Source organism: Artemia sp. Qi Xiang Cuo, chromosome 21 (assembly GCF_049724085.1).
Source record: "Artemia sp. Qi Xiang Cuo chromosome 21, ASM4972408v1, whole genome shotgun sequence".
In the NCBI taxonomy this organism is placed as follows: Eukaryota; Metazoa; Arthropoda; class Branchiopoda; order Anostraca; family Artemiidae; genus Artemia; species Artemia sp. Qi Xiang Cuo.
This window is the reverse complement of record NC_142814.1, coordinates 13,490,782-13,517,604: the sequence shown is the minus strand read 5'-3', so window position 1 is coordinate 13,517,604 and position 26,823 is coordinate 13,490,782. Positions and strand designations below refer to the sequence as shown.

Here is a 26,823-nt window from a genome sequence, read left to right as displayed (position 1 = left end):
GCAATGGTATCGAAAATCTCAAGTAAGAATTCGGTCTGCCTGACAGCTTTCTGGACCTATAGATATACGTAGGGGTGTTAAACAAGGCTCAGTAATCAGCCCTGTTATATTTAACGATGCAATACGTTCTGCGACAAAATCGATAGAAGATTTTTTAATAGATGATGGAATTGATGCTAGTCATCTATCTTACGCAGATGATCTACTTTTGATAAGTGACAATTTAGAATCTTTACAGAAAGCTATTAATGTCGTGTCGTCTGCACTTGGTGATATTTGGCTAACAATAGAGCCGTCTAAGACTGAATTCGTCATTTTGAACGACGAAACATTGCCAAATCGTTTTGTTGATGTTTGTGGGAAGATAGTTCTCCAAAAGGATAAACTTGAGTGTATCGGGCTCCAGTATAGGATTACTATTAAAGCTACTAAAATCTAGTAATTGTGCCACTTCAGGAAAAACTGCGGAAAACTTACGGTATGCTAGCACGAACTAAAGGTCAATTTGACAAAATTACGCTCGGTCGTCTCTGTATCGCCATGTTCGCGCCACATGTCTTTTTTTAACCCCTTTATTGAATTGCTTTAGTAAAACCGAACGTATTCAAATTCGTTCAATTTTTTTCGGTATTGCAAATATTTATTGGGAATTCCCATATGGTTCAGAAACTCTTATGTTTCGCAGAAGTATTATATTTTTGAGATAAGTAAGAAAATGGATGAGTTGTATACCCGTTTCAAAAGTCGAAATAGAACAATACACGACTTTCCATTGGCTAGTCTTCTGCATTAAAATCGTGATTTTGATTTCGTTTATTTTCTTTTTTCCATAGTTATTGCAGTTTAATATTGTTAATATTGTTTTGTAGCGTTGTGTGATTTTTTCGTTATTTTTTTTTCTTCTTTCGTTTTTATAACTCCTTCGAGCATTTGCATGTATTTGTATGAAGGGTTGAAATAAAATTATTATTATTATTAATTATAATCCATAATAAAAAATAACTTGTAACCTGCCATCTGAATTCAGATATAAAATATAAAACAATTCAGACGAGTACTCAAAATTAAACTGTTAATTACAATAATTGTAGCTAATTAATCGTTAATTGTCAATTTCAATTCTATTTATATTATTTCTTCTGTTTCTTAGGATATAAGATATTAAATCTTCAAAAGTGATTAAATTCTGAAAAACAAGTTTTCTTCAACTTAAAACGTACAGTAATTATTCCATACATAAGGGACTGCCTCCTCCCCTCAACCCTTTGCTAGTTATGCTAAAGTTTTTTAGTGCTTTAAAAAAGCTCCTTGTACCGATTCCACGTCCCTTGTGTTTCAGCAGCTTTTATTATGGATTATAATTAATAATAATAATAATTTTATTTCAACCCTTCATACAAATCCATGCAAATGCTCGAAGGAGTTATAAAAACGAAAGAAGAAAAAAAAATAACGAAAAAATCACACAACGCTACAAAACAATATTAAACTGCAATAACTATGGAAAAAAGAAAATAAACGAAATCAAAATCATAATTTTAATGCAGAGGACTAGCCAATGGTAAGTCGTGGATTGTGCTATTTTCACTTTCCAAACGAGTATATAACTCATCCATTTCCTAACTTCTTTCAAAAATACAATACTTCTGCAGAACATACGGGCTTCTGAACTACCTGGGAATTCCCAATAAATATTTGCAAGACCAAAAAAAATTGAACGAATTTGGATACGTTCGGTTTTACTACAGCAAGTCCATAAAGGGGTTAAAAAAAGACATGTGGCGCGAACATGGCGCTACAGAGACGACCGAGCGTAATTTTGTCAAATTGACCTTTAGTTCGTGCTAGCATACCGTAAGTTTTCTGCAGTTTTTCTTTAAGTGGCACAATTACTAGATTTTTAGTAGCTTTAATAGTCTTCCCATACTGGAGACCGATATACTCAAACTTATCCTTTTGGAGAACTGTCTTCCCGCAAACATCAACAACACGATTTGGCTATGTTTCGTCATTCAAAACGACGAATTCAGTCTTAGACGGCTCTATTGTTAGCCCAATATCACCAAGTACAGACGACACGGCATTAATAGCTTTCTGTAAAGATTCTAAATTATCACTTATCAAAAGTAGATCATCTGCGTAAGATAGATGACTAGCATCAATTCCATCATCTATTAAAAAATCTTCTATCGATTTTGTCGCAGAACGTATTGCATTGTTAAATATCACAAGGCTGATTACTGAGCCTTGTTTAACTCCCCTACCTATATCTATAAGTCCAGAAAACTTTCAGGCAGACCGAATTCTTACTTGAGATTTTCAATACCATTGCCACAGACAATTACAAACAAAGGAATCAATTCCTGCCCTTAGTAGTGGCAAGACTGCTTGCGAATGTAAAACAGAATCAAACGCCTTGTATATGTCTATTGCGCAGACGAATAACGGAGGTTTTCGTTTCTTAAACTTTTTAACAATTGAAATAAAAGTTGCTTGTGCATTCTGAACATCAAGACCGGACCGGAAACCGAACTGATTGTCACCCGCATCCGCTCGCGCTGCCACTATAGGGCACAGTATCTTCTCCAGTAACTTTGCTAGAACTGAACAAATAGTGATGGGCCTGTACGAAGAACAATCATTAGGGTCTTTCCCCTTCTTGTGTATACAAGTAACGACCCCCTGATACAAACCTTGTGGGAAAGACTGTTGCGATACTATTGCTTGTAACAATAAAGCTATGTGACTAAACAGTCTAGGGATACAATCTCTCATATTTTCCGGCTGAATACCATCTGCCCCAGGCAATTTTCCTAAAGTAACAGGACGAACAAAAGATTCAATCCATGACGGGTTAATAGTAAGCTAGTTGCTGAATTGGTTCAGTTGATCAAAATGCTGCATTAGAATGTCCCGGAAATTACTCTCTAGGAAAGGAAGATCAGCCGCAAACATTGAAGAAAATGTTCAAACCATCTATTTATTTCAATGCTATCAGGCGGCGACGAGGAAGAACGGATAAGTTTAGACACTTCTCGCCATAGCTGACGAGGATTATTTTTTATTTCCCGCGATAGCTCCTTAATTCGGCTTCTCTTCCAAGATTTCACCTTCTTTTGATATTGGTGTTTACTCGACTTCATAATTTTAAAAACCCATCCTGAACCTGGTCTTCCACATTCAACCCAAATAATTGTGTTGTGTACATGTTATAATTTCCGTTTGACAGGGCAAATTATATTATTTTGATTATTGTTTTCAGTGCTGACAATCGCTGCAGGTGAATAACCCCCAACCAATAGCAAGATAAGTGATACATGATCAACTTCAGTGAATATTGACCAATGTGATACCCAAGCAAGCTAGTGATTACATAACGCACATAATTATACAAACTCATATGACTTATTGGTCGAAAGTGTCAAACCTCAAACAACAAACGCAACACTCGTCCAAACGAACGAGAAATTAATTCATATATATGGCGATCACTTTAAAAAATCAAAAATAGCAAAAAAAATTCTAATAAAATATCAAAAGAATCTCAGAGGCTATCGGGGAAAATTTCGTCAAAAAAAGTTTTAATAAAAAAATAATTCAACACAAGTAGGTATTGCACAACCATTCGATGATCATATGTGAATTTGATTGTTAACTAAAACATAACAATGCAAATTAGTGAAAGATTGTTAACTATGCTTCTGGTAGCAGCTATGACCATTCTGAACGTAGTTGTTATAGGTAATTTTTGGATTTTGCGGGGATTTGCATTACCTATTTTGCTTATTTGCTATGGTTATATGGGTTTTAGACAATGGAAAAGAAGCAAACAGACCGCTGAAGACGCGAAATACTTAGGAATTTTATATTTGACTTATTTTGCCCTTACAGTAACTTTAATGGCCAATTATCGGTTCAGTATAATTGCTTTCATAGTATTATTCTTTTGGTACCTTTATACAGTGGACGCAGTGGACGAAGTGGATGAATTTGAACCAACCGAAAGAACACCAAATAATCAACAAATGCCTGATGACTCATTTTCAGATGTAATAAATGACTCAGCAGTTTAATGGCTCCTGAGGTTTAATGGATCCAGAAATGCTTCCCTTTCTAACGTTCTTCCCGCCGAATATGCTGCATGCACAGGGTTTGCAAATGAAGTGAACATGCTCTTAAAAATGTAAGCTTTCTAGAAATTGTAAATTCGACCTTATAAGTGCTTACTATAGATCTAATCAATCACGATCCATCGTCTTACTTGAAGACAGCTTGTGTTTGATTTTCAGGGTTTTAGCAGTAGCTGCAACCTAGTAAAGACCGAAATCTAGCCCATAGAAGCCGAAAATGTCAACTTTTTTTTCTTTTTTTTAGCTTGTCAAACAAGGAAGATTCGCTATTTGCAGCTGATTTAGGAACTGTATTTTGGCTACTAATCTTAACAGTAAAATTTTGCTGCGAAAACAAATTTATGGGAGTTCCGAAAACATCCAAGACCCCTTCAAAAGGGTCTCAGGCCATAATAATTCATCACCATTGGAATCCCTATGGTCGAAAACCAAACCTAAAAGAATTACACTCCCCTATCTCGTGAGAAACAAGCAAACCCTTTTTTATATGGGAGGAAATAATGTTGTGTATTTTTTTAAAGTTGATCGTACCGCTGACGGGTACCAAACCAGTGGTCGTAGAAGGTTGGGAAAGGGTTCATTTGTAAGGAAGTCACCAAGTTCTCTTTTCAAATAACAAAACATAATGAAAAAATAAAGTTCAATTTTTGACAAAAACTTTATCTTTATATACAAGATGATATCACAGATAGATTTTTCAGAAAGTTGCTTCTCCGGGGTATGATGTCATATTTGAGTGATTTTACTTCCTCATTTCAAGAAATGTCGTCAAGAAAAATTTTGTAGGAATTCTGTTCATTCACTTAGAATAGTCTTTCGAGGGAGGTTATTACTGAAAGCTGTCTAGCCTCAAGGCACCGTGGAACTATATAAAATACTAGGCGCCGTGTAAGTTTTTACAAATATCACATAAGATCAAGAAAGTGTGCCGCAAATATATATAACATCTCCATGACTTAAAAAAATATACGCCAAGACGAAATATAAGTAAAAAAGACTAAATTAAAGAAAGCCGAACAGGGCGTGTGCTCCCAAACCGCAGAACGGCTCCAAGATGGGTTAGGCATATCTTATGTCCTTATTTGACGTCGGGAGGCGTTCCCTATAAGGTGGCCTCTAGACGATGTCATGAACTGCCCTCTTGGGACACCTTAGCGATGTTGCAATGTTATGTCCTTTTGCAATATTGCGATGCGTGTCCTATAAGGCGGCCCCTAGACGATGTTGTAAGGTGCCCTCTTTCTCGAAAACTTAAAAAAATGTACATTAAGGTGAAATATAAGCAAAAGGCCTAAATTAAAGAAAGCCGAATAGGGCGCGTTCTCTCAAATCCCAGAATGGCCTCAAGGTGGGCGATGTACATCCTATATCCTTATTCGATGTCCTGAGGTATCTTCTATGTCTCTGCTATGCGGGGCTCCCACGGCGTCAATAAAGTTAATAAAGTTTGTCATGAAAGTACGAACCATAAAGTTTGTCCTACTCACACAACGATTTCATCTTTTTGATTTAACAGCAATTTTTCATAGAAAGTAACTGAAATACTCAGACATGGAGCTGAGAAAACCATATTTTTAAGCATCTTTTCCTTTTAATAGCAAATGAAAATATTTTTTGTTTTTTTTATTAAGCTAAATATTTAAACAAGTATACGATTATATTTGTAGAAACTAATTTGAATGTTGTTTATTTGAAATTTTCCACACGTTTTCTGCTATTGGTTGAACTTTGCGGACTTCTTGAAAAAGTTAAATAAAGTTTAACTTCTTTCCGGCTGCAATAAAGTCAACAAAGCTATGCGAGGATATCGGTTTATTAACTTTGTGGACGCCGTGGGAGCCACGCTTTAATGTCATCAGGTGCCCCCTATCTCCATGACATAAAAAATGCACGCTAAGGTAAAACTACAAGCAAATAGGCCTAAATTAAAAGAAGTTGAATAGGACGCATGCTCCCAAGACCTGGAAGGACCCAGTGCCCCTAAGACTGAGCCGTATAATCTCACCCGTTCAATCCGAAAAAGAATAAAAAAAATTCCTAACATTAACAAGATATAATCGGAAGAAAAAGAACGTAAGAATAAAACAAAATTTCTTGTCTGTAAAAGATAATGCAATAACATTTCCGCGAGATTAAATCGCACTTGTTTAAACTAGAATAGTGGCCAAGATGCGGGTAATATGATACACCTATAAAACTTAAAAACAGTCTCCTAGGCTGATTGATGACACCATCGTTTAGAATTAGCCTCTTTTAGGGGTAGAGTTAGCTAGACCTGAAAAAGTATTTAAAAATGTGGTACTTAGACCAGGGGTTATTGCATATAGGTTTAATGTTGCGGGAAGGCTGCTATCTCCTTATGCCAGGTGCCCATAAGCCCCGTATCTCCTTATCCGACGTAGCCGTAATCCCCGTATCTCCTTGTGCGATGTCGTGAGGACTCTACTGTGTCCCCATACTACTACTACTACTACTACTACTGCTACTACTACTGCCACTACTACTACTACTACTACTACTAAAACTCACCGCTGTGCCGAGCCGCTTGAGGCCAACACAACTACACACACTCCTCCTTCATCCCAATCTATTCAGAGCTTCCCTCTTTCCACTCTCCCAGGAAGTTCCCATTTTCTTTAAATCTTTCTTTATGATATCCTCCCACACCAACCACGGACGCTTTGTTTTCCGGTTAGACCTAGACGGTTGGCCGAAAAGGACAATATTTGGTAATCTATCATCTTTCATGTGCAGAACGTACCCTAGCCATCTCAACCTTTCTCTCATTATAGCCCTAGAAAGCGGGATTTAACCACATTTTTCGTACAGCCTACTGTTTTAAATACTGTCAGTCAGTCGGGTATCCGGAACAATCCGTAGGCAATTTCTCTGGAAAATTCTAGCAAATGTTTACCCGCTTTTCGAAGCGCCCATGCTTCAGATCCATATTTGACCACTGTCATCACTGTAGCTTCTAATATTCTAATCTTGGTTTGCAGACTTATCTTCCTATTCTACTTAAACATCTTCGTTGCTCCCACCGTCTTTACTAATATTACTACAAAGGTAAGTGAAGCTGCCCACCTTATCAATCTTTTCGTTACCCAACGTCACCTTTTCATCTTTACTTATTCCTAGCCTTAGCGACTTAGTCTTCTTAACTTTAATTTTCAAACCTATTCCAGTACCCTGAACTCACGAAACCTCTAAAAGTTCATTCATTTTGCTCACACTTTCATCTAGGATGCTTAAATCATCAGCATAATCCAAGTCAAGGGGAGTTGTTACTCCCCATTTGATTCCGTGGTCTCCCATTGCCTATGTGCTCCTTAAGACAAAGTCCATCAAAACATTCCATATAAAGGGGGATAGAACATAACCCTGCTTAACTCCTGATTTATGATTTAATACAAAACCAGTTGCTTACCTCATTTCCTACCTTACCTTAACCTACCTTTATGTGCTCCTTAAGACGAAGACTTAAGTCATGTTGTTAAAGTTATATTTGTTTGATTATAGAAAACTAGCGCTTTTCTGAAAACTCAAAACAATATAGGAGTTTTGGTACACAAAGCAAACCATTAAGTATACTTTTTGAGTAAAATATTTAGGATTGTTGGTCTATTATTTTTTTTTCTCATTTAATGTATTATCACTTCAGCACAATGAGCTCAGTCCAATGACTGGATCTCGTTTTGGTTCTAAAAAGGACATTTCAGGATTAGTCAAACAGATCGAGCCGGCTTAATAGTAACCGAAAATCTAAAAAACGGAATTTCGATACCGTTCGATAAGTTTAGTCTCACCCATCAAAAACTAGGAGCCCGAGAAAATTTATCTATTTTTGAAAAGAGGGGAAAGACCCCCTAGAAGTCACAGAACTTTAATGAAAATCTCACAATCAGATTCACGTATCAAAGAACCTTATTATAAGGTTTCTTTCATTTGGTTTCCTCATAATTACTTTATAGTCCCAAATATCCAGCTCCCTCTCCCCTGCCAGCGCCCATGTTAGGCAGTGCCTCTGAAAATAGGCTAGTGAGTTTCACACAGAAAACTGACAACCCTGATGATAGCGAAAGCCATAGGGCCAAACCGTAATTATAATTAAGATGAAAAGCCCGTCCAGCAGTGCGGGCTCTTTACCAGCAAAAAAAAACAGTTTTGACTAACTCTAATGTTAAAAATTTACAATTTCATGTAAATTATTTTGTGGTTGATTCCTTGTGAAAAATAAAAAAAAGTCTTTATGCGGGAATTTTTTCCTACAGATATGCTAGCTTTTGGTAAATTTTTCGATTATCTCACTAATGAGATAGATAGGAAATAGATACAAATATAACATTCACTTATGTCGCTAGTTCGACCCCATTCCCCTAATATACGAACATGTACTCTGAATTGTCTATAAGCAATGAATTTTCTATTACTTTGACAAACTGTTACATAAATCAAACAGTTCGTGGTAACGAACTGTAAGTAAGAATAGACCCAACTGAATAGTAACTGAAACTCTAAGATAAATAATTTTGATACTGATAGATATATCAAAAGAGTCGGCTTATTATGCTGATTTCAAATAAGTAAGTTTCATTAAGTTTAGTCTTACCCATCAAAGGCTACGAGCTTGAGAAACTTTCTCAGGCTTTACCTGCCCTAGTGTAGAGGTTTCAAGTGCCTCTCTGTAAAAATGTGGAATTTTGTATTTATTTTTTTTACCAGAAGAAACATTGCAGATGCTTGTTTACTTCTTTGTTTTTTTGTTTAGTTTCCCCAAGGGTGATCGTATCGATCCACTGTTCCTGGAATATCAAAAGAGTGCTCAATCAAACGGAAATTAAAAGTTCTACTGCCCTTTTTAAGTGATCAAAAAGGTTTGAGGGCAACTATGCACCCTCCCAAACTCTTTTTTTCTCAAAATCATCCGATCAAAATTTTGAGATAGCCATTTTGTTTATCATAGTTGAAAGGTCGAACAACTATGCCTTTAGAGATATCAAGACCCCCTGCAGCCCCTGGGGAAAGGTCTTTAAGTTGCAAAAATTTCCCCATTGTTTATTTTTACTTGCTATTGATAGCAAGTAGGCAAGATAGCAAGATAGCAAGTATTTACTCATTGTTTATTTTTACTTGCTATTGATAGCAAGTAAGCAAGATAGCAAGATAGCAAGTAAATGCGATTGACGCATTTTACTTGCTATTGATAAGTATACGTTCATTTTTCGGGAGGGGGGACGAATTTTCTGCTGGTAGGATTTTCAACAGGGAGGGTTTTCCGTGGGCAGGAAACTTTCCAAGGGTGAATTTTTCAGGGGAGATTTTATACTGGGGGAATTTGGCAGAATTCTTATACAAAATTCTATATCTTGCTTTCTCTTTGTCGACTCAATTTTGGAGATAAGGTAATTGTCCGGGGTAAATTGTCAGCAAGATTGAATTGTCTAGAGAATAAATCCGTGGGGAAGACGGATTCTTCCGTGGAGGTGTAGCCGGATTTCCTGGCATTATTTGAAAAATGATTAGGAATTAAATTTAAAAAAACATTTTTTTCAACTGAAGGTAAAGAGCAAAATTAAAACTTAAAACGAACAGAGATTATTACTTATATGAGGGGGGTATCCCCTTCTCAGTACCTCGCTCTTTACGCTAAAGTTTCTTTAGAACATTTAAAAAAGCTTATTATTCTAATTAAATGGCCCTTGTGTTTCAGGAGTCGTATTTAAAGAATGGGGACAAAATGTCAAACTTTAGCATAAATAGCGAGGTATTGAGCAAGGTATATATACTTATATGAGGTATATATCATATAAGTATATATGAGGAGGGTAGCCGCCTTATATAAGTAGTAATTTCTGTTTATTTTAAGTTTAGATTCTGCTCCTTACATTCAGTGGAAAAAAAACTTGTTTTTATTTATTTAATTTGAAGAAAAGAATGACTTAAGAAAGATTCATTGCAAATTTACAACTCAAGGTAGCCTTTGTATTTACATATTGGGGGTTTTTGGGTAAAGTTAATTTCTGATGCAAATGAATGTTAAATTTAAATGTAGGATGGGATTCTGATTCTTAAAATATGTCTATTTCTTAGCTAATCAAATTAGTAAGTTGCTTGGAAAATTTTCCAGCCATCCTCAAGTAGCTTGCAGTGGTGCCAGTTCACAAAAATAAAAGGGGGGGGCAATGATTATTAAAAAAAAGATACAAGATTTATATATTTTCCAAAATCTCTGGAGGGTAGGCCATCTACTCTCCGATAGGGTGGAAGCCCCCTATCCCCTGACACTTGCAACCTTTCAGATATTTAATCTCTTATTGCTAAATAATACATACCGTAAAGAATAGTTACAATGTCTCCTTTTCATTCATTATCCGCTTCATTTCTAAAGCCACTGTTATTTAATTGGCCCGTCTGCTCATTCGCTGCTTCCTCATTGGATGTTACAAGCCAATGGATCATCGATTGTAGCCCCCCTGCAGCTGAGATTCTAATTCTCATACTCAGAAATAATCAGTGCATTCTGAGAATGGCTAAATCGTTCACAGTAGATTCCCTGATAAATAAAGACAGGATACCTTCAAGGCAACCTTTTTATCCCCCTGTGTTTTTTCAATGCACTGAACCATGTGTCCATTTGACCTTGTTTGAGGTATACCAGTGTGCTCGATGCTCAAGGACAGGGTTTATCCCGCCGGTGTTTGCTACTTCCACTCAGTCAATCCGACTCATTCGTCCCAATTCATCTGTTCAAGTTGCCGACAGGAAAGTTACCAATCAACTGGTTGATTTAAATAAAGTGAAGGATGAGAATCCAATAAATTGTTCTTCGCCAAACGGTAAGATCTATTACCATACATGTCTCCATTGCCGCAAACATCACCATGTTGTACAATAAACCTTACCGTAAATCTTTCCAAAGCAGTGGAAAATAAAACAGCAATTGTATGTGCATTTTTCAAGATTTTGACTCAAATACGAAAGTTGTTCTATAAGATGAATGAAACTTTGAAAAATCGATGTATAGGCCAAGGCAAGGCCTAAAAATATTTTCAGTCTCCAAATCTACTGCGCCACCTTTTTCATTATTGAATTGAATTGAATTCAATATGTTGAAAAAGACAAAACAAAAAATATATCACTAGATACTAAAATCAAAGGTAAATTATACATAAAAATAATTAATACTTCAATATATTCTCCCCCGTAAGGCTCTATGGCCAGGAAAAAAAAGGGGGAGAAACAAAACTAAAGAAATAATTAAACAAATACATTCAAAAAATATTTTTTAAACAATAAATTCACATCACCAAACCAAACAATACCCTCCCACCCAAAAAAAAAAAAATCCAAGCTAGGCAAGGGAGTAATACATAAATCCACCCACACAAATAAAATACAGAACTAATCCGGAGTTATCAACTCATCGGAAAACCAGGGAAAAAATTAATTACTTGCAAGAGAATCTCTAACACACTTTTTGAAGATACCAAACAAGTGGCAGCCCCGCGCAGACTCTGGGAGAGTGTTCCAAATCATATTACAAGCTATCAGAGGATTAAAGTCATACCGTATTGAAGGATTAAAAGGTATTTGTAAATTATTGGAAGTGCTGAAAAAATAAGTCGATTGCTCGGAAATAAAGAAATATATTATTACACAGGGTAGCAGAAAGCTGGCCAATGTAACCTCAAAAAGTTAAAAGAAGCGCAATATTGAAAATAGAGAGATCTGAAGTTGAGCAAGGGTTTAAGTAGGGAACAGTTAGTATCCTTTATAAGAGTCCTTGCTTTATCATATAGTTTTGAAAGTGGCTTCAGCGATGAGGGAAAAGTTGACATCCAGATAATAAAAGTTGTAATAAAAGTTGGAAAACTTGGATAATAAAAGTTGGAAAAGTTGATATTTAAATAATCAGCATGAAACATAAGGCTGAACTAGGCTGTAGAATAGGAGTCTAAGTATTGACCCTGGAAAAATGTGTTTCAATTTTTTAAGGATCCCGAGGCTTCTGGAGACTTTCATTTTAATAAGGTCAATATGAGGCATGAAAGAGAGATTTTCATCAAACTAGATGGCTTGGAATCGAACACAATGATCCCTAGGCATATTAAGGGAACCCCTCTATCAGTGGCGGATCCAGGTGGGGGTGCGCGCCCCCCGGTAACGTATCGGCGGATTTGACGTTGGGACACTGTAAAACTTTAAAGTTATTTTTTGAGGCTAGTTTTTAAAATTTGAGTTAAAAATATTAACGATTATAAATAATTGTTAAGACTGTTTCTTTTTGCAAACAAGTTCAAAACATTTCAGTTACTTTTTGTGGTCTCTGGTATAGTTTACTGATGACGCATACCCGCCTAAAAGTATTTCATCAAATTTAAATTTATCACAGGAATCTGTCCGTATTACCACAAAAGCCAACTGGGAGGCGAAAATCTTCATTTCGTATTAAAAAGAAGGGAATCTTAAAATCAGAACTCCTCTGGGCTATCAAAAAAATATTTCAGGATTGTGCTGTCACAACGGGGCTTAAAACCATAATATTTAAACCTCTTTTTACTGTCAAAGATTTGTTTTAAGTCTTGCTATTGCACAGAGGTGAATAAATTGATATCATTATTTTTGGGGGATGTAATAATATTTGGGTTTGCTTTTTTTATGAAGCAGAGTTCTTACAACATTGTTCTTTTTATGCAAAGATATTATTAATTTACATTTCGGCTTTTGGCGAGCAAATGGTAGCCACTTTACTGCCTATTTTCATCTAATTTAAGCTCTGCGTCGTATGACATTTCCCCGCCTCTGTTCATCCTAAAACATAAAAATAAAGGCTAACTCTTTAGAAATACCTGAAGTTCAATTAAGGCTTGTATAAGTATGGACTTAAAACTAAGTATGTGATTCGAAATACTCTTCAAAGGTCGAAGTAATCATTTCAGAAAAATAGATTTCAAATCCCAGTATAAATCAGTGGAATGGAATCCATCGTTTTTCAAACATTTACTAATGATATATCGAAAAAAGTGGAAATTCACCATACCAACCAGTCACAAATATAGCTATGTTCAAACAGTTCGTGGTAACAAACAGCAAGCAAGGAGCAATGCGGCTCAATAGTAACCGAAACTCTAAGAAAAAGAGTTTTCATAAAAATAGATATATCAAAAGAATCGAATTGTGATGCTTATCCAACATACGTAAAACTCATCAAATGTTGCCCGTCAAAAGTTACGAGCCTGAGAAAATTTGCCCAATTTCTTAAAAGGGAGGAAACACCCCGAAAACATCAAGTAATCTTAAGGAAAATGACACCATCAGATTCAGTATACCAGAGAACCCCACTGTAGAGGTTTCAAGCTCCAATGTACAGTGAAATTTTTACATTTTTTGACGGAAAAAAGATCACGGATGCGTTTTTTTTTTTTTTTTTTTTTGTTATTTGTTTTAGGGGTGATCGTATCAGACGAGCGATCGTAGAAGACAAGGAGGGGGCTCATTTGATTGGAAATCAAAAGTTCTAGTGCCCTTTTTAGGTGACCAAAATATTGGAGGGCAGCTAGCCCTCCTCCCACGCTCATTTTTCCCCAAAGTCGGCTGATCAAGATTCTGAGACGGCCATTTATTTTCAGCACAGTCAAAAATCTAATAACTACGTCTTTGAGGATGACAAGAGCCCCGGGGTCCCTCCACAGTCCCCGGAGCTGCAAGATATGAACTTTGTCTATTGTTTGCATATAGTGTTGATTATTGGGAATAATACACACGTTTCTTAGGGGAGATTTTCTAGTGGAGAGGATGTGGAGTTACGTGCAAGTATCTTTCTATGGAGATATTTTTCGTAGAGGAAGCGAATTTTCCATAGAGTGGGAGCCGGATTTCCCAGCATTATTTAGAAAACGATCAGAAATTAAATTTTTATAAATTTATCAAATATAAATTTGTCTAACATCAGTTTTTTCAACTGAAAGTAAGGCGTAACATTAAAATTTAAAACGAACAGAAATTATTACTTATATGAGGGGGGCAGCCCTCTCCTCAATAATTCGCTCTTTGCGCTAAAGTTTGATTTGTTGTTCCAGTTATTTAAGAATGACTCATAAATCACAAAGGCTGTTTAATTAGAATAATAAATTCCTTTAAAAGTTCTAAAAAAAACTTTAGCGTAAAGAGCGAGGTATTGAGGAGAGGGCCACCCCCTAATATACGTAATAATTTCTGTTGATGTTAATTTTTAATGTTGCTCCTTACTTTAAGCTGAAAAAACTTGTTTTTTTTTAATAGTATATGTATAACACAGTTTATAGAATTATCCAGTAAGTTTATCGCAGATCATTTCTGGTCTTCATTCTCGGTACGAACAAAAAGCTCCTCCCACTTCTTTCTGCATTAGCGGGTTAGTCTGTTTCTGTCAATCAATGAGAAATGGTTACAAAGTGCATTATTCGTAATAGCGGGTTTCCACTTGTTTCGTGTCCAAGAGAAATCTGACTTGTCTACCCGTGAAAAGATCTAATGCCGCTTATGTTCCTATCTGCAAAAACGTTCTCTGGAGAACTCGCACCTTGGTCCGGGTTTTTATAATGGGTGAGATAGGGTATGATCATACTGCTAATTCTATAAACTGTGATGTCCATAAAATATTTGTCCATAAAATTGTATTTACTGTTATATATACAGCTGACGATTTTTATACTTATTTTGGTACATGCCATCCTGTCATACTTCCACGATTAGTTGTCTATAAATCAAAGTTTCTTTCCGGACAATTTCCTTTCTTTATGTTAAATTTGAACCGAATATAATTTTTTTATTTTTGTGTTCACCAGACATATCGAGATTTAAATGTTTGAATTGAATATCTAAGAATTTCAAAATTTAAAACATTTTTAATTAAAAATCTAAAATAGCTTGAAACCCTGAGAATTTAAATCACTAATATATACCTATCAAATACAAAAATATAAAACACACAATTATTTGTTGTTTAAGGAGTATTTCGACTCGTATACTTAGTTTGAAGCGCAGGTCTATATGCACCTTTATTAGAGTTCATATTCTTCTGACGATTTTGATCTTTATTTGAATATTTTAGGATGAATAGAAGAGGAAATACTAACGAAGAGCTCTAAACTGATAGGACTCTAAACTGACAGGATTAGCCATACTAAATGTTCACCGAAATATTGAGGTAGACATCGACCGTGTAATAAATAGCTATGGCGGGAGTAGAAAGAGAAAAAAATATTTTTTTTTTATAAAATTGTGAATTATATAATTTCAGCAAAATATATTGAACTTTAAAAAGTGGAAAGATACACTATATTGTTATGAAAAGCGACATTTTTATTAGTAAATTTTTGAGATTTCGTCAAAGTTGACATTGTTTATTAAAGCACTGTTTTTAGACAGAAATAGTGATTAGATAATGTTTTTTTGCTTATGCTTAAAACCCTCATTTTAAATTTCTTCTATGTATTTCTATCTCTTTGTTCAATGTTTCTTTTTACACCCCTTAACGAACTAATATTAAATGTTTAATCTTTTGGGCATATACGGTTGTATCTTAGCCTCATCCTCATTTCCTGCTCTTCATTACTATTATAATTACTGAGCGATGCCGCACAGTTATTGGTTATTATATATAGTTATTAGGCAACATACTAAATGGTTTGACCTATACAAATATTCACAAAAGAATGCATGACTTCAAAAGGTGGTTCAAGACCAATTTTTTTTCACATCAATAATAATGACAACAAAATCAAAAAACTATGAAGATTACTGGAAGAAGTAATGCAAGCTTACAGATTGGCTCATATATAATTATTTTAATTCCTGGAATTCTCAACAATTTTATATTTTATTGTTACAATAATAAAAGAGACAGCATTTAAAATGTATTCTATCTTTGGTAATGTACATGTGACACTCTGACCTTTAGAAGGCTGGCGGGTGGTAGCCTTGCTCAAGTTTTTGACAATTTGTGGTCTTTTTAGGTTGAACTTAATTTCGAAATTTAAATTTTTTCGTTTTAGGGTTCATTTATTCATACATTGCAGTATATGCTATATCTAAATTTCATACGATTATTCATTTTGATTTCTGTTTGTTCTGGGTATCATCTATTTATTGATAGTAACTTCTGTTCTTTTCAAGTTGAAAACATGCTTTACTTTTATTTCTGCTCGCCTTTGGCATCTGCCCCTCCTACCTACAAAATGATTCAAAATCCCTCCTTCATAATAGCTGATGTGCACATCAATCATTGCATATGATTATATGAACTATGAAACCAATTAGTTTAGTTAAATGAATCTTTAAAATAAATACCAGACACATTTTTATCGAGTAAGAACACAAGTAACATACCGCTGAACCCTTATTCAGGCATTTCTAAAGTAAGGAAAATGAGAGATTGATTTCTACCCCCCCCCCACCACTGCCCCTCCCCCATACCCACTTTCATATTCATCTGAAGGTTCATAGAGATTTAGACAATTTGGGCATCGAAGTGCGCTCTTTTAGGCAATTGGCATCACCCGCCCCGTCATCACCAATCCCCCCTACATAATAACCCACCACCCCTCCTTTATAAAAGCTGTTGTATTTATTCCTTTTGTTTGTCTTAATTCTCCCTTTGGCTGCTCAATTTTACACTCGAGATACTTTTCCAGGCAGATATTGTCGGTGGAGGAATTTTCTAGGAGAAAATTTTTACGGGGTTGATTTTCCGCTGGGAGGATTTTCATGGGGTACCCCAGATTTACATAATTCCCCTTTCTAAAACATATTTGATTTTACGTGTGACGCTTTAAACCATTCAAAGGGTCTAACTTGAATTTTAGGTTCTAATACATGAATTGCGTTGGGGGGGGGGGGGTTTTGACTGATCTCCAGGGTACAATTTGGGCGAAGGGCTTGACTATCCAGATATGGACCCCTTTTTGCCTCCAATTAAAAATACTAGAGCTTCCCCCCTTGATCTTGCGGGGATTCCGGCACCCCTACCTCTTTTGTGAGTATTTAAGTGTCAGGTGTCTTTTGAGTACTTTGTGTTAGAATCGAAAAAATTTAATCTTTTGTCTGAGAAGTTTCTAGTAGTAGTAAATTTTAATTAGAATTTATACTTTAACGCAGTCCTAGAGACAATAGGAATATGATTTGGTACTTATGCATTTTATCTTACACACCGCTGTATGCTGTATCGGGAAACACTAAAGGAAAACAGTCAAACGAGTATTTGCAATAGAGAAATGGATCGCAAAGCGTGGTTTCTCATTGCTTTTACAATATGTAAACTATTGTTTTTGGGGTTTAGGAGGGAGGGAAGGTACCAAGGTTAGGTTACGCATTTAGTATATGCTATGCTTTACAACCCCCCCCCCCCACCCCTAATGTGCAAATATATAGCCCAAATTTTTTTCTGAACTATTATATTTGCATCCTATTTTATTTATTTCATTAGCATTAACCAAACTTGACTTCTTTCATGTGTAAGATATAATGCATAAGTACCTAGGATTTTTTTTTTTTTTTTTTTTTAGATTTTTTGGAATTGACGCAAGGAATTAAACCCCATGGGTCACCATCATCCGGTTTGGCATCAGGTCCATCTGACCCGGGAAAAAGATTGAGAACTGCTTTTTCATCCAGCCAACTTCTTCAACTTGAACACGAGTTTCAAAAAAACATGTATTTAACTCGATTAAGAAGAATTCAAATAGCCAATGTGTTAAGCTTAACAGAGAAGCAAGTGAAAATCTGGTTTCAAAACCGACGCGTAAAGTTTAAAAAGGGTGATTACTCAGCTATACCAGACATAGGAAATTGTAAGTGCCAGTTACGGACATGTACCTACAGGCGAGTGGATACTGGCTCCCATAAAGACTTTAGCTGTGAGGGACCTTCAAGTTGATCTTTCATCTGAACTTTGTGAGTGAGTGTATCTAAAGGGAACGGCAGAAATTACTACCTTTTTCAAAAGGGTGGTTGAATTCCTTTGGTTTATTTTTGTGACGTATTTTCCCAAGTGACATTTTTAATTTTTTTGGGAATCAAAATAGCCCTGCGTTTTCAAATTCAGGGGCTTTATCTGGGATTTTGTTTCGGGAGGGGGGGGTAGCTTTGCAAAAAATTGTTGACAAAATGCAAAAAAAAAGTTGTTTGCATGTATTTGTGTTACATTTTTTTACAAGTTGGACAGAAGTTTAGTCAGGAAGGCTCAAACTGAGCACCCCTCCCCCTAGATGCAGCTCCAGCTTTGAGTTAATTAATGCTAAGAAAAAATTCAACTAGCAAGGAAATACAATTTCTGGGAAGAAGAACCTGGAACAGCCTTTCCACCTGAAAGGCGGAGCCTTTTAAAAGAACCCCGCCTTTCAAAACCTGATTAGTTCTTTTGTGACAAATATCAAGCTTGTAAAAAGAACGAAAAAAATTTGAATCGCAACATTTTTAAAAAATATACTTTATTTGTCTCTGTGGCTTATTCCTGAAAGACGAAGGATCAATAATAAAGATGCGTATTCCCAAGATCTTAAGGACAAATGCAAAAGAGACATTAGTATATTTTACCAGAAAATATGCAAAATAATTCTGCAGAGATTACAGCAATACGAGTCGAAATCAATTCGATGAGCCATGTAAAACAGCACAAGCTGAAATAAGCAATATTTTTAGGATTTCTTTCAGAGTTAAAGTTCGAAGGTTTATTTACTGTCGATATTGCTAGGTGGCGTTAGTTTCTAACGGTATGGCTAGTTAAAAACAGATTTCGTTATGGAGTTTTAGGAACATTGCCGAACTGGGTAAAAAAGAATTTCCAAATTTTGTGGTAGAGCATCTCGGTGCACATCAGTCAATGCTTCCACTATCGCTGAATTCGCTCCTTAAAATTTCAAAATTCATCATGCATACATATGGACGCACAATTTTTTAAAAAAGAATTTGGGCTCTCTGAAATTTCTCCAGGATCACGTTTATAAATGCACTAACTACTGCTTCTAAAAGGTCACCGCAGCACCAAGCCACCTGAGGCCAACACAGCTATGTACGCTCCTCCTGCCTTTCAATTCCTTAAAAACATGCCTCTTTACACCTGCTCATGAAGTTCCCATTTCCTTTAAATCTTTCTTTATGACGTCCTCAAATCCCAGACGAGGATGACCTGTTTTCCGGCTACTCCCAAATGGTTGGCCGAAAAGAACAATTTTTGGGATTCTTTCATTGTTCCTCTACACGCTTTGTCCTAATCACCTCAACCTTTCTTTTATTATAGCCTTAGAGAGCGGTATTGAACCACATTTTTCATATAGCCTATTGTTTGAAATACGGTCAGTCAGCCGGGTACCCAGAACAATCCTTAAGCAATTTCTCTGGATAACATCTAACAAATCTTCATCCACTTTTCGGAGCGCCAATACTTCATAGCCATATTTGACCACTGTCATCACTGTAGCTTCTAATATTCTAGTCTTTGTTTGCAGACTTATCTTCCTATTCTTCCATACTTTTTTTAACTGTGAAAAAACACCCTGAGCCTTGGCTATTCTACTTTTGACATCTTCACTGCTCCCACCATCTATACTAATAACAATACCAAGGTAAGTGAAGCTGTCCACCTGTTCAATCTTTTCATTACCCAACTTCACCTTTTCATCTTCACTTATTTCTAGCCTTAGTGACTTAGTCTTCTTACATTAATTTTCAAACCTATTCTAGCACCCTGAACTCGCAAAACCTCTAAAACGTCATTCATTTTGTTCACACTTTCATCTAGGATGCTTAAATCATTAGCATAATCTAAGTCAATGAGACTTTTTCCTCCCCATTTGATTCCTTGGTCTCGCATTGATTTTCCTGTGCTCCTTAAGACAAAGTCCATCAAAATAATCCATATAAAAGGGGATAGAACACAACCCTGCTTAACTCCTGAATTAATACAAAACCAGCTGCTAACCTCATTTCCTACTTTAACCGCAGCAGTGTTATTCTCTTACAAAGCACTAATCACTTTAATGTATTTGTCTGGTATACCATACAAGGATAAAACCTTTACTAAAGCTCTACTATCAAAAGAATCAAATGCTGGCTCATAGTCTATAAAACTTAGGAACGTAGGTAATTAAACAACTCCGAAACTTCTTAAGTATTAATCTAGGACCGAATATCTGCTCAGCCTGTCCACCAACCTTTCTAAGACCGTGCTGTTCTTGTGCTACAGTATTATCTATAACATCTCTCGATCTAAAACGTATCATCCTATTAAGTAATTTACTACCTACAGAAACCAGACTAATCCCTCGATTATTACCACACTAACTTTTATCACCTTTCTTATAAAGTGGCTTAATTAAGGTTTTCCTAAAATCGTTAGGTACTTCCCCTTTTTCACAAATCATATTCAAAATCTTCAGTAATTTATTTCTAACCTCAGAGCCATCATATTTAAGAAACTCATTTACCAACCTATCAGCACCTGGAGCCTTGTTATTCTTTAGTCCTTTTAGTTCTGTCGCTAATTCCTCCTCTCACAACAAATCTTACTTCACATCCAGTGTATCACAAACTTTTTAGTTTTCCTCTATATCTCTTCCTTCAACTCTATTTTGGTTAAGCAAATTCTCAATATGTTCGGCCCATCTCTCTTTAGTTTTTTCCTTATCACTAATGGCGGCCCCATTCCTACCTTAACTGGGCCAAGTCTGGATTGACTACTCCCTATCAATTTATTAACATACCAGGACAAAATTTTAATATTATGCCGTCTAGCTGCATCTTCCAGATCCTCGGCAATTTTATCCATGACCTCCACTTCACACCTCCTTAGTTCATATTTTAATGCCTTCTCCAATTTCTTTACATTCCTTTTGTTTTCATACGATCTATCACTAAGGTAATTCTTGTACAAGCAATAACGTTAAACACTATATAATAAATGTAAAAACACTATATAAATAACACTAATAATAAATGCACTAACGTTAATACTAAACAAAAATCTTTAATTTTCGGTGAAGTTTCCGAAAGCCCAATTTTCTTTTTGGGAGACTCGTGGAAATCCTGAAGAATTAGGAATAGTGGAAACACTAAATATAATCTAAGCAAACCTGAAAACCGAACTTATTGTACGTAATCAACCAGGAACAATCTAAACCTTAGTTCTTGTGAAATTCAAGTCTAAGGTACTTGCCTGAACCTATTGCTTAAAATTTATGACAAAAAAGGTTTCACAAAACAAAACAATGAGTCTCACAAACGGAGAAGAGAGATTCTGTTTGTTTTTGATATTTATCTAACAAGTCGTTGTCAGCTTCGAAAACTATTAATCTCGAGCCTTTTTTATTTTTGTACATTGCTGATTATGTTTACAATATTTTTTTACATTTCTATTTCATAAAATAAATGTATGTATGGTGCATTTTATTGTTGTTGTTTTTTTTCTGTAATAGTAGTAATAGTAGGCTGTAGGCGTAATAGGCTGTAGTAGGTAGTACTAGAAAATGGTAATTGAACACCATGGCCGTTCAAAGGGGGAAGGGGCAACTGGTGCAACTGCCATGGGTGCTGTGTCTGGGATGAGCGTGCCTCAGCTGAGGGGTTGCCAACTTTGATTAAATTTTTCACTTCGATTTGGATGTTTTGCTTATATTTGTGTCAGGATGGGGCGCTGAAACTAATTTTGTCCCGGGCACCACCAATCCTAGAAATGGCTCTGCTAGACATGAAAACCTACTGGAAATGCACATTTCTTTTTCGTAAATCAAAACCAACTCTTTTCTAGAGCTTTCAATGTTCTTTTCTTTACCTTAGACACCGCATAAAGACAAGAGTATCCAGAACAAGTCCAGCTAATTGCTTTGAAAGTTTTGCTGACTATAGTTGGTCACTGAAATCAAGTATCGACTCATGTTAACAGGACTAAGTGAATAATTTAGATCTTTCTGTATAGCTATTGTCCTAATGTGATTTCCTACAACCAATTGATAGCTAGAGTTTTTTAATCTTCAATTGCTATCGTCCTTGTAAACTTCTCGTAATCGCCATGTAGCTGCTGTCTCCTCACATTCATAATTAAATGGAAACCAATTCTAGTCAAGACAAAGGGCCCTGAAGATACAACAAAAAATAAAAGTTCAAATAGGGATAAAATCCTTTTAATCGACACTGTTTCACAAACAGTGATAGAAATTCACATAAATACCAGATAAATTGGTCACATATGCAGTGACTGTCATCAGTAGTAAAACTAAACTAAAAAAATTTAAAACAAAAGTTTATATACAAAATCAAATAAAACTACATATTGCTTAATTCTCTAATTCTTTTCAAAGCAAAGGCGGAAGCTAGCCTTTTTGACCTTCTTGGATTTGGTTCATTAGGATTCAATGATATAACACTTGGACAGAGGTCAACTAAATTGGGAAAATTGAACTTTACTCTGTCAGATTTAATAAATTATCGTAGATAGAATTCAGCCCAAAATCATCTGTGTCACGATTCAAAGCAATATTCTTGAATAAGATTTTCTTTATTTCAAGAGTTTCACGAAAATTTTGCTTTAAGCCCCGGTCCCTAGAAATCAAAAAGACATTATCGAACAAAATAAAGTGGTCTGGAAAATTGAAAATATTGTCCGCCAGGGCTGAAGTAAAATCTTCAGACTTAGAATCTTGCTTTAAAGCCGAAGAAATAGAATCGTTATACTGTAATAATCTCATTTCCAAATTCTGGTTATTACGTACCACATATGAGACTCCGCAAGTACATGGGATCTGATAGACCCCACTTTGTTGCCCTAATGAAGTTAGATCCTTCCCAGAATTTAGAAAACTACCCAAAGTATTATAACTCTTTAAAGCTACTTTTAAACCATTACTCTGTAAAATTATTTTAAGTTTTTCATTTAGCCCGGGTACATATGGTAAGGAACAAAAAACATTCTTCTCCCGAGTTGTCTCCAAGACTTCCTTAGAAATCTCTAGAAACCTTTTTCTTCTTTTTGAAAAAGTCAGGTTAATTAACCACTCTGGATACATGTTGCTTATTGGTATTTTCCTCAGAAAAGACAACTCATCCTCAAAAAACTTTGGAGAGCAAATACTAAAGATCCGGTCAGTTAAAGAAAGGATCAAACCAATTATTACTTGGCGAGCGTGACCGCAACTATAAGACAAAAATCTATTGTTATTTGTCGGTTTTCTGTAAATTTTAAAATCCAGAATGTTTTCATTTTAAAAAAGAAAAACATCAAGAAAAGGAAGTTTCCCATTCTCTTCTAATAGACAAAAAGACAGCCTATTTCCTTTAAAAAGCAAATTTATAGTTTAGAGTGCCAAGTTCAGGTCTATTGTTTTATATAAATAATACTTCCCAGTGAAGATTTCTTTGAATTATAACTATAACCATGGGGTTAGAAACCCCCCTAAACCACTCCTTTAGCTAGGCTAACATACTTCATATGAAATATTTATTCATTAGAACACTGTTCCTGTTGCACTGTTTCATAGTTCAAGAAGAGAAATGACATTTGTCAGTTAGCTATCTTTCACTCCCTATAACTAACTCCTCACTTGTTCAACTCCTCGCAACATAACTCCCCGTATGGAATTAATCTTTTGGAGGGGATACCGACAACAATTTAGCTCCCCCTAGGTATTTTTCATCCCTCCAACCCTGTAATTAGTGCAATTTTTATCTTCTGGGGGTAAGTGACCCTTAAATCACCCTCTGGTTCAACCTCTTTCGCCAGCCCGACAATTATGCATGCAAGTCCGCAGCAGAATATACGCTGCACGTTCTATATCAGTCAGTTTTGTTTTTCTGCGTGCAAAGCGTATCAAAAAAAAAATTCCATAGCTGTCCATAGATTATGAAGAATTTTTTGTACTTTCCCATTGTATGGGCACTTCTAAAAAATCAAGTTTGGTTAATGCTAATGAAATAAAATAAAATAGGATGTATATAATAGTTTAGAAACAAATTTGAGCTATGTGTTTGCACATTAGGGTGGGGATGGGGGGGTAGAGCATGGCATATAGTAAATACGTAACCTAACCTAACCTAGGTACCTTTTCCCCCCTAAACCCCAAAAAACAACAGCTTAAATACTGTAAATTCAACGAAAAACCACGCTCTTCGATCAATTTAGATAACAATTACCCGCTTTACGAGTCTCCATCCCATCATTCATTCAACTGTCTATAGCCGAAGTGCCCATATATTGGGAAAGTACCGATTTTGTTTTTTTATTCGAAGAAAGATTCAAGATTGTGCGTTTCGATACTTCGAATCTGAATGGTGCTCTATTGTTTTGTCTCTATTTTATGCTCTATTATATTATGCAAGTTATAATATTGCAAGTTAATATTGCAAGTTATAATATAAGTATTTTGTGCTCTATTATAATAATAACAATATATTATTTTGTGCTCTATAATTTTGTGGTAATTTCGCCATTTTTGGCCCAAAATTTTGGCTCTGCCACATAAAATGACCAAAAAAAGTAGGCCTAACTCTAATAGCATAGAAAATGGCAATAGAGCTCGAAATTCCCATTCGAGTAAACTAGAATCCAGTACTCACGCGATAAGTGAAGTTACGTTAGTGCTAATGAAATAAAACAAAATAGGAAAAGTAAAAGTTTAAAAGTCCTAAAAGTAAAAGTTTATTGCAATAAGAAAATTATGGTAATTTAAAAAAAAGCCTCAAACCCCTCGAAAATGGCGTTAGTTCAAAGTGGAAAGTGTACCATTGGAATCTACATGGTTGAAAACCTTGTACAGGGAGGTTGCAGTTCCCCTCCCTGAACAGCAAGGAAAATTACTTTTTTGCATCTGTAGCACTGATCTGTCTCCCGTTTTTTTGTCATCATAGAGAGATTCTTAATGATTCATTCAAAACCTATTTCTCATATCTACGTGATTTTCATGAATTCTACCATCTGCAAGTGCCGTATGGCACTAAAATGGCACTTTTTGTGCTATTTCTCAAGGGGTTGCACTAGCAGGCTACCAGAACATCCTTGACAGATCTTTTGTAGCTCATATAACAGATGGTTCACACATCTACTTCTTTTATACAGATTCCACCTTCATGAAGTTCCAAATGGCACTAAAAACGACACTTTTGGTGTCGTGTCTCAAGTGGAAAAGCTGGGGCTATTGGGCTAGCAGAACTTATAGAAGTCATGTCTAATGAATCATTTAGAAGCTATTGCTCTTATATACGTTTTTTTTTTTTTTATTATTATGTTTTTTTTTCTTATCGATTTTACATTCGTAAGTGCGATATAGCGCTGAAAGCAAAACTTATGGTGCCACCTTTTAAGTGGAAAAGCTCTGAAGTACAAAACAGGTATCATTGTAATAGTTATTTTCCAGAACCCTTAACTGGAGGTTCACAAGAACCCCTGCCGTACACTCACTTTCCAGCCCCCTTAGTAAGTTTCATAAATCGTCTGCTCATCAATAAGCTACTGAAACATTAGCAGACCACCACACCATCGTAGATAGATGTTTAATGGCTCTATTATAAGCTATTGTTTATACTTACTAGGTTTTTAATAATTCTACCATCTGTTAGATTTCACAGATTTTAATGTGAACTAGTTTCTGAGGAGAATTTGCAATGAACTCTTTGTCATGACTGAGGTATTGGCTGCAACCTAGTAAAGAGACCACAGCGCATAGTAACTAAAATTATACTTCTTTATCCCAGGCCTAGCGGGTTACTAAAACATCATAGAGAGATGCTTAAGAGCTCATTCAAAAGCTATTTCTCATATGTACGTGGTTTATATAAATTTCGCTGTGTGCAAGTGCCATATAGCACAAAAAAGGCACTTTTTATGCCGTTTCTTGAGGGATGGGGCTAGTTGGCTACCAGAACATCTTAGATAGATTTTTGAGAGCTCACATAAAAAATTTTGCTAATGTTTACGCTTTTCCCATAAATTTAACTATCAGCACGGTTCAAATGGCACTAAAAACGACATTTTTGGTGTTTTGTCCCATGTAGAAAAGCAAGGGCAAAGGGGCTCCCAGAACTTTTTAGTGATGTTTAATGGCTCACTTGAAAACTTTTGCTCATATCTATGTGCTTTTTATCAATTCTACCATTCTTAAGTGAGATATAGTACTGAAAACAAAATTTTTGGTGCCACTTCTTAAGTGAAAATCTTGGAAGCATGAAACGGTATAATTGTAATACTTATGGTCCAAAACCCTTAACTGGAGGTTTGCAAGAACACCTCCTGCAACCTCCTCCATCAGTCCTCCTTAATAAGCTACACAATTAAAGTCCTAAAAACACCAATATATTAAAATACATTATTAGAGGCGTGGTTCTGTCAGTAAAGCGCTGGACTTAAAATTAGATTATCATGCGTTAAATTCCAGCTTGGATTTTGTTTCAATCATGGTTGTCCCTAGTTACGATTACTTTTCAGATAATCCAGTATTTTTGCAAGCGTGATGCACTCATTTTTTAAGGCATATCCCGAGTAGCCAGATTTTAAACCTGTTACTCATATCTAAGTGCTTTTTATCAATTTTACCATCCAAAAGTGCCATATCATAGGCAGCGCGCTATCGCTGCCTAAGTAATGAACGATGGGGCCACAATGTGTTTTTTTTTCTTTCTTTCTTCGACAGACACTTCGTATCGAAGGAGTTGTCGTAGAAACTTCAAAAAG

General features: G+C 35.7%; 1 protein-coding gene across 1 annotated transcript; it reads left to right on the top strand.

Annotated features, from left to right (window-relative positions):
• Positions 1 to 3,668: 3,668 nt before the first annotated feature.
• On the top strand, positions 3,669 to 18,184 carry LOC148939257 (uncharacterized). The gene is made up of 3 exons (XM_089106828.1): positions 3,669 to 4,049; positions 10,780 to 10,966; positions 17,675 to 18,184. Exons 1-3 carry the CDS (start codon positions 3,669 to 3,671, stop codon positions 18,043 to 18,045), a joined length of 939 nt encoding a protein of 312 aa, XP_088962954.1. The 3' UTR covers positions 18,046 to 18,184.
• The last annotated feature ends 8,639 nt before the right edge of the window (positions 18,185 to 26,823 follow it).

Coding starts and splice junctions, on each gene's coding strand:
- LOC148939257 (XM_089106828.1), top strand. CDS start 3,669: ATGCAAATTAGTGAAAGATTGTTAACTATGCTTCTGGTAGCAGCTATG. Junction 4,050..10,779: donor CTGATGACTCATTTTCAGAT/GTAATAAATGAC, acceptor ACCTTGTTTGAG/GTATACCAGTGTGCTCGATG. Junction 10,967..17,674: donor AAATTGTTCTTCGCCAAACG/GTAAGATCTATT, acceptor TTTTTTTTTTAG/ATTTTTTGGAATTGACGCAA.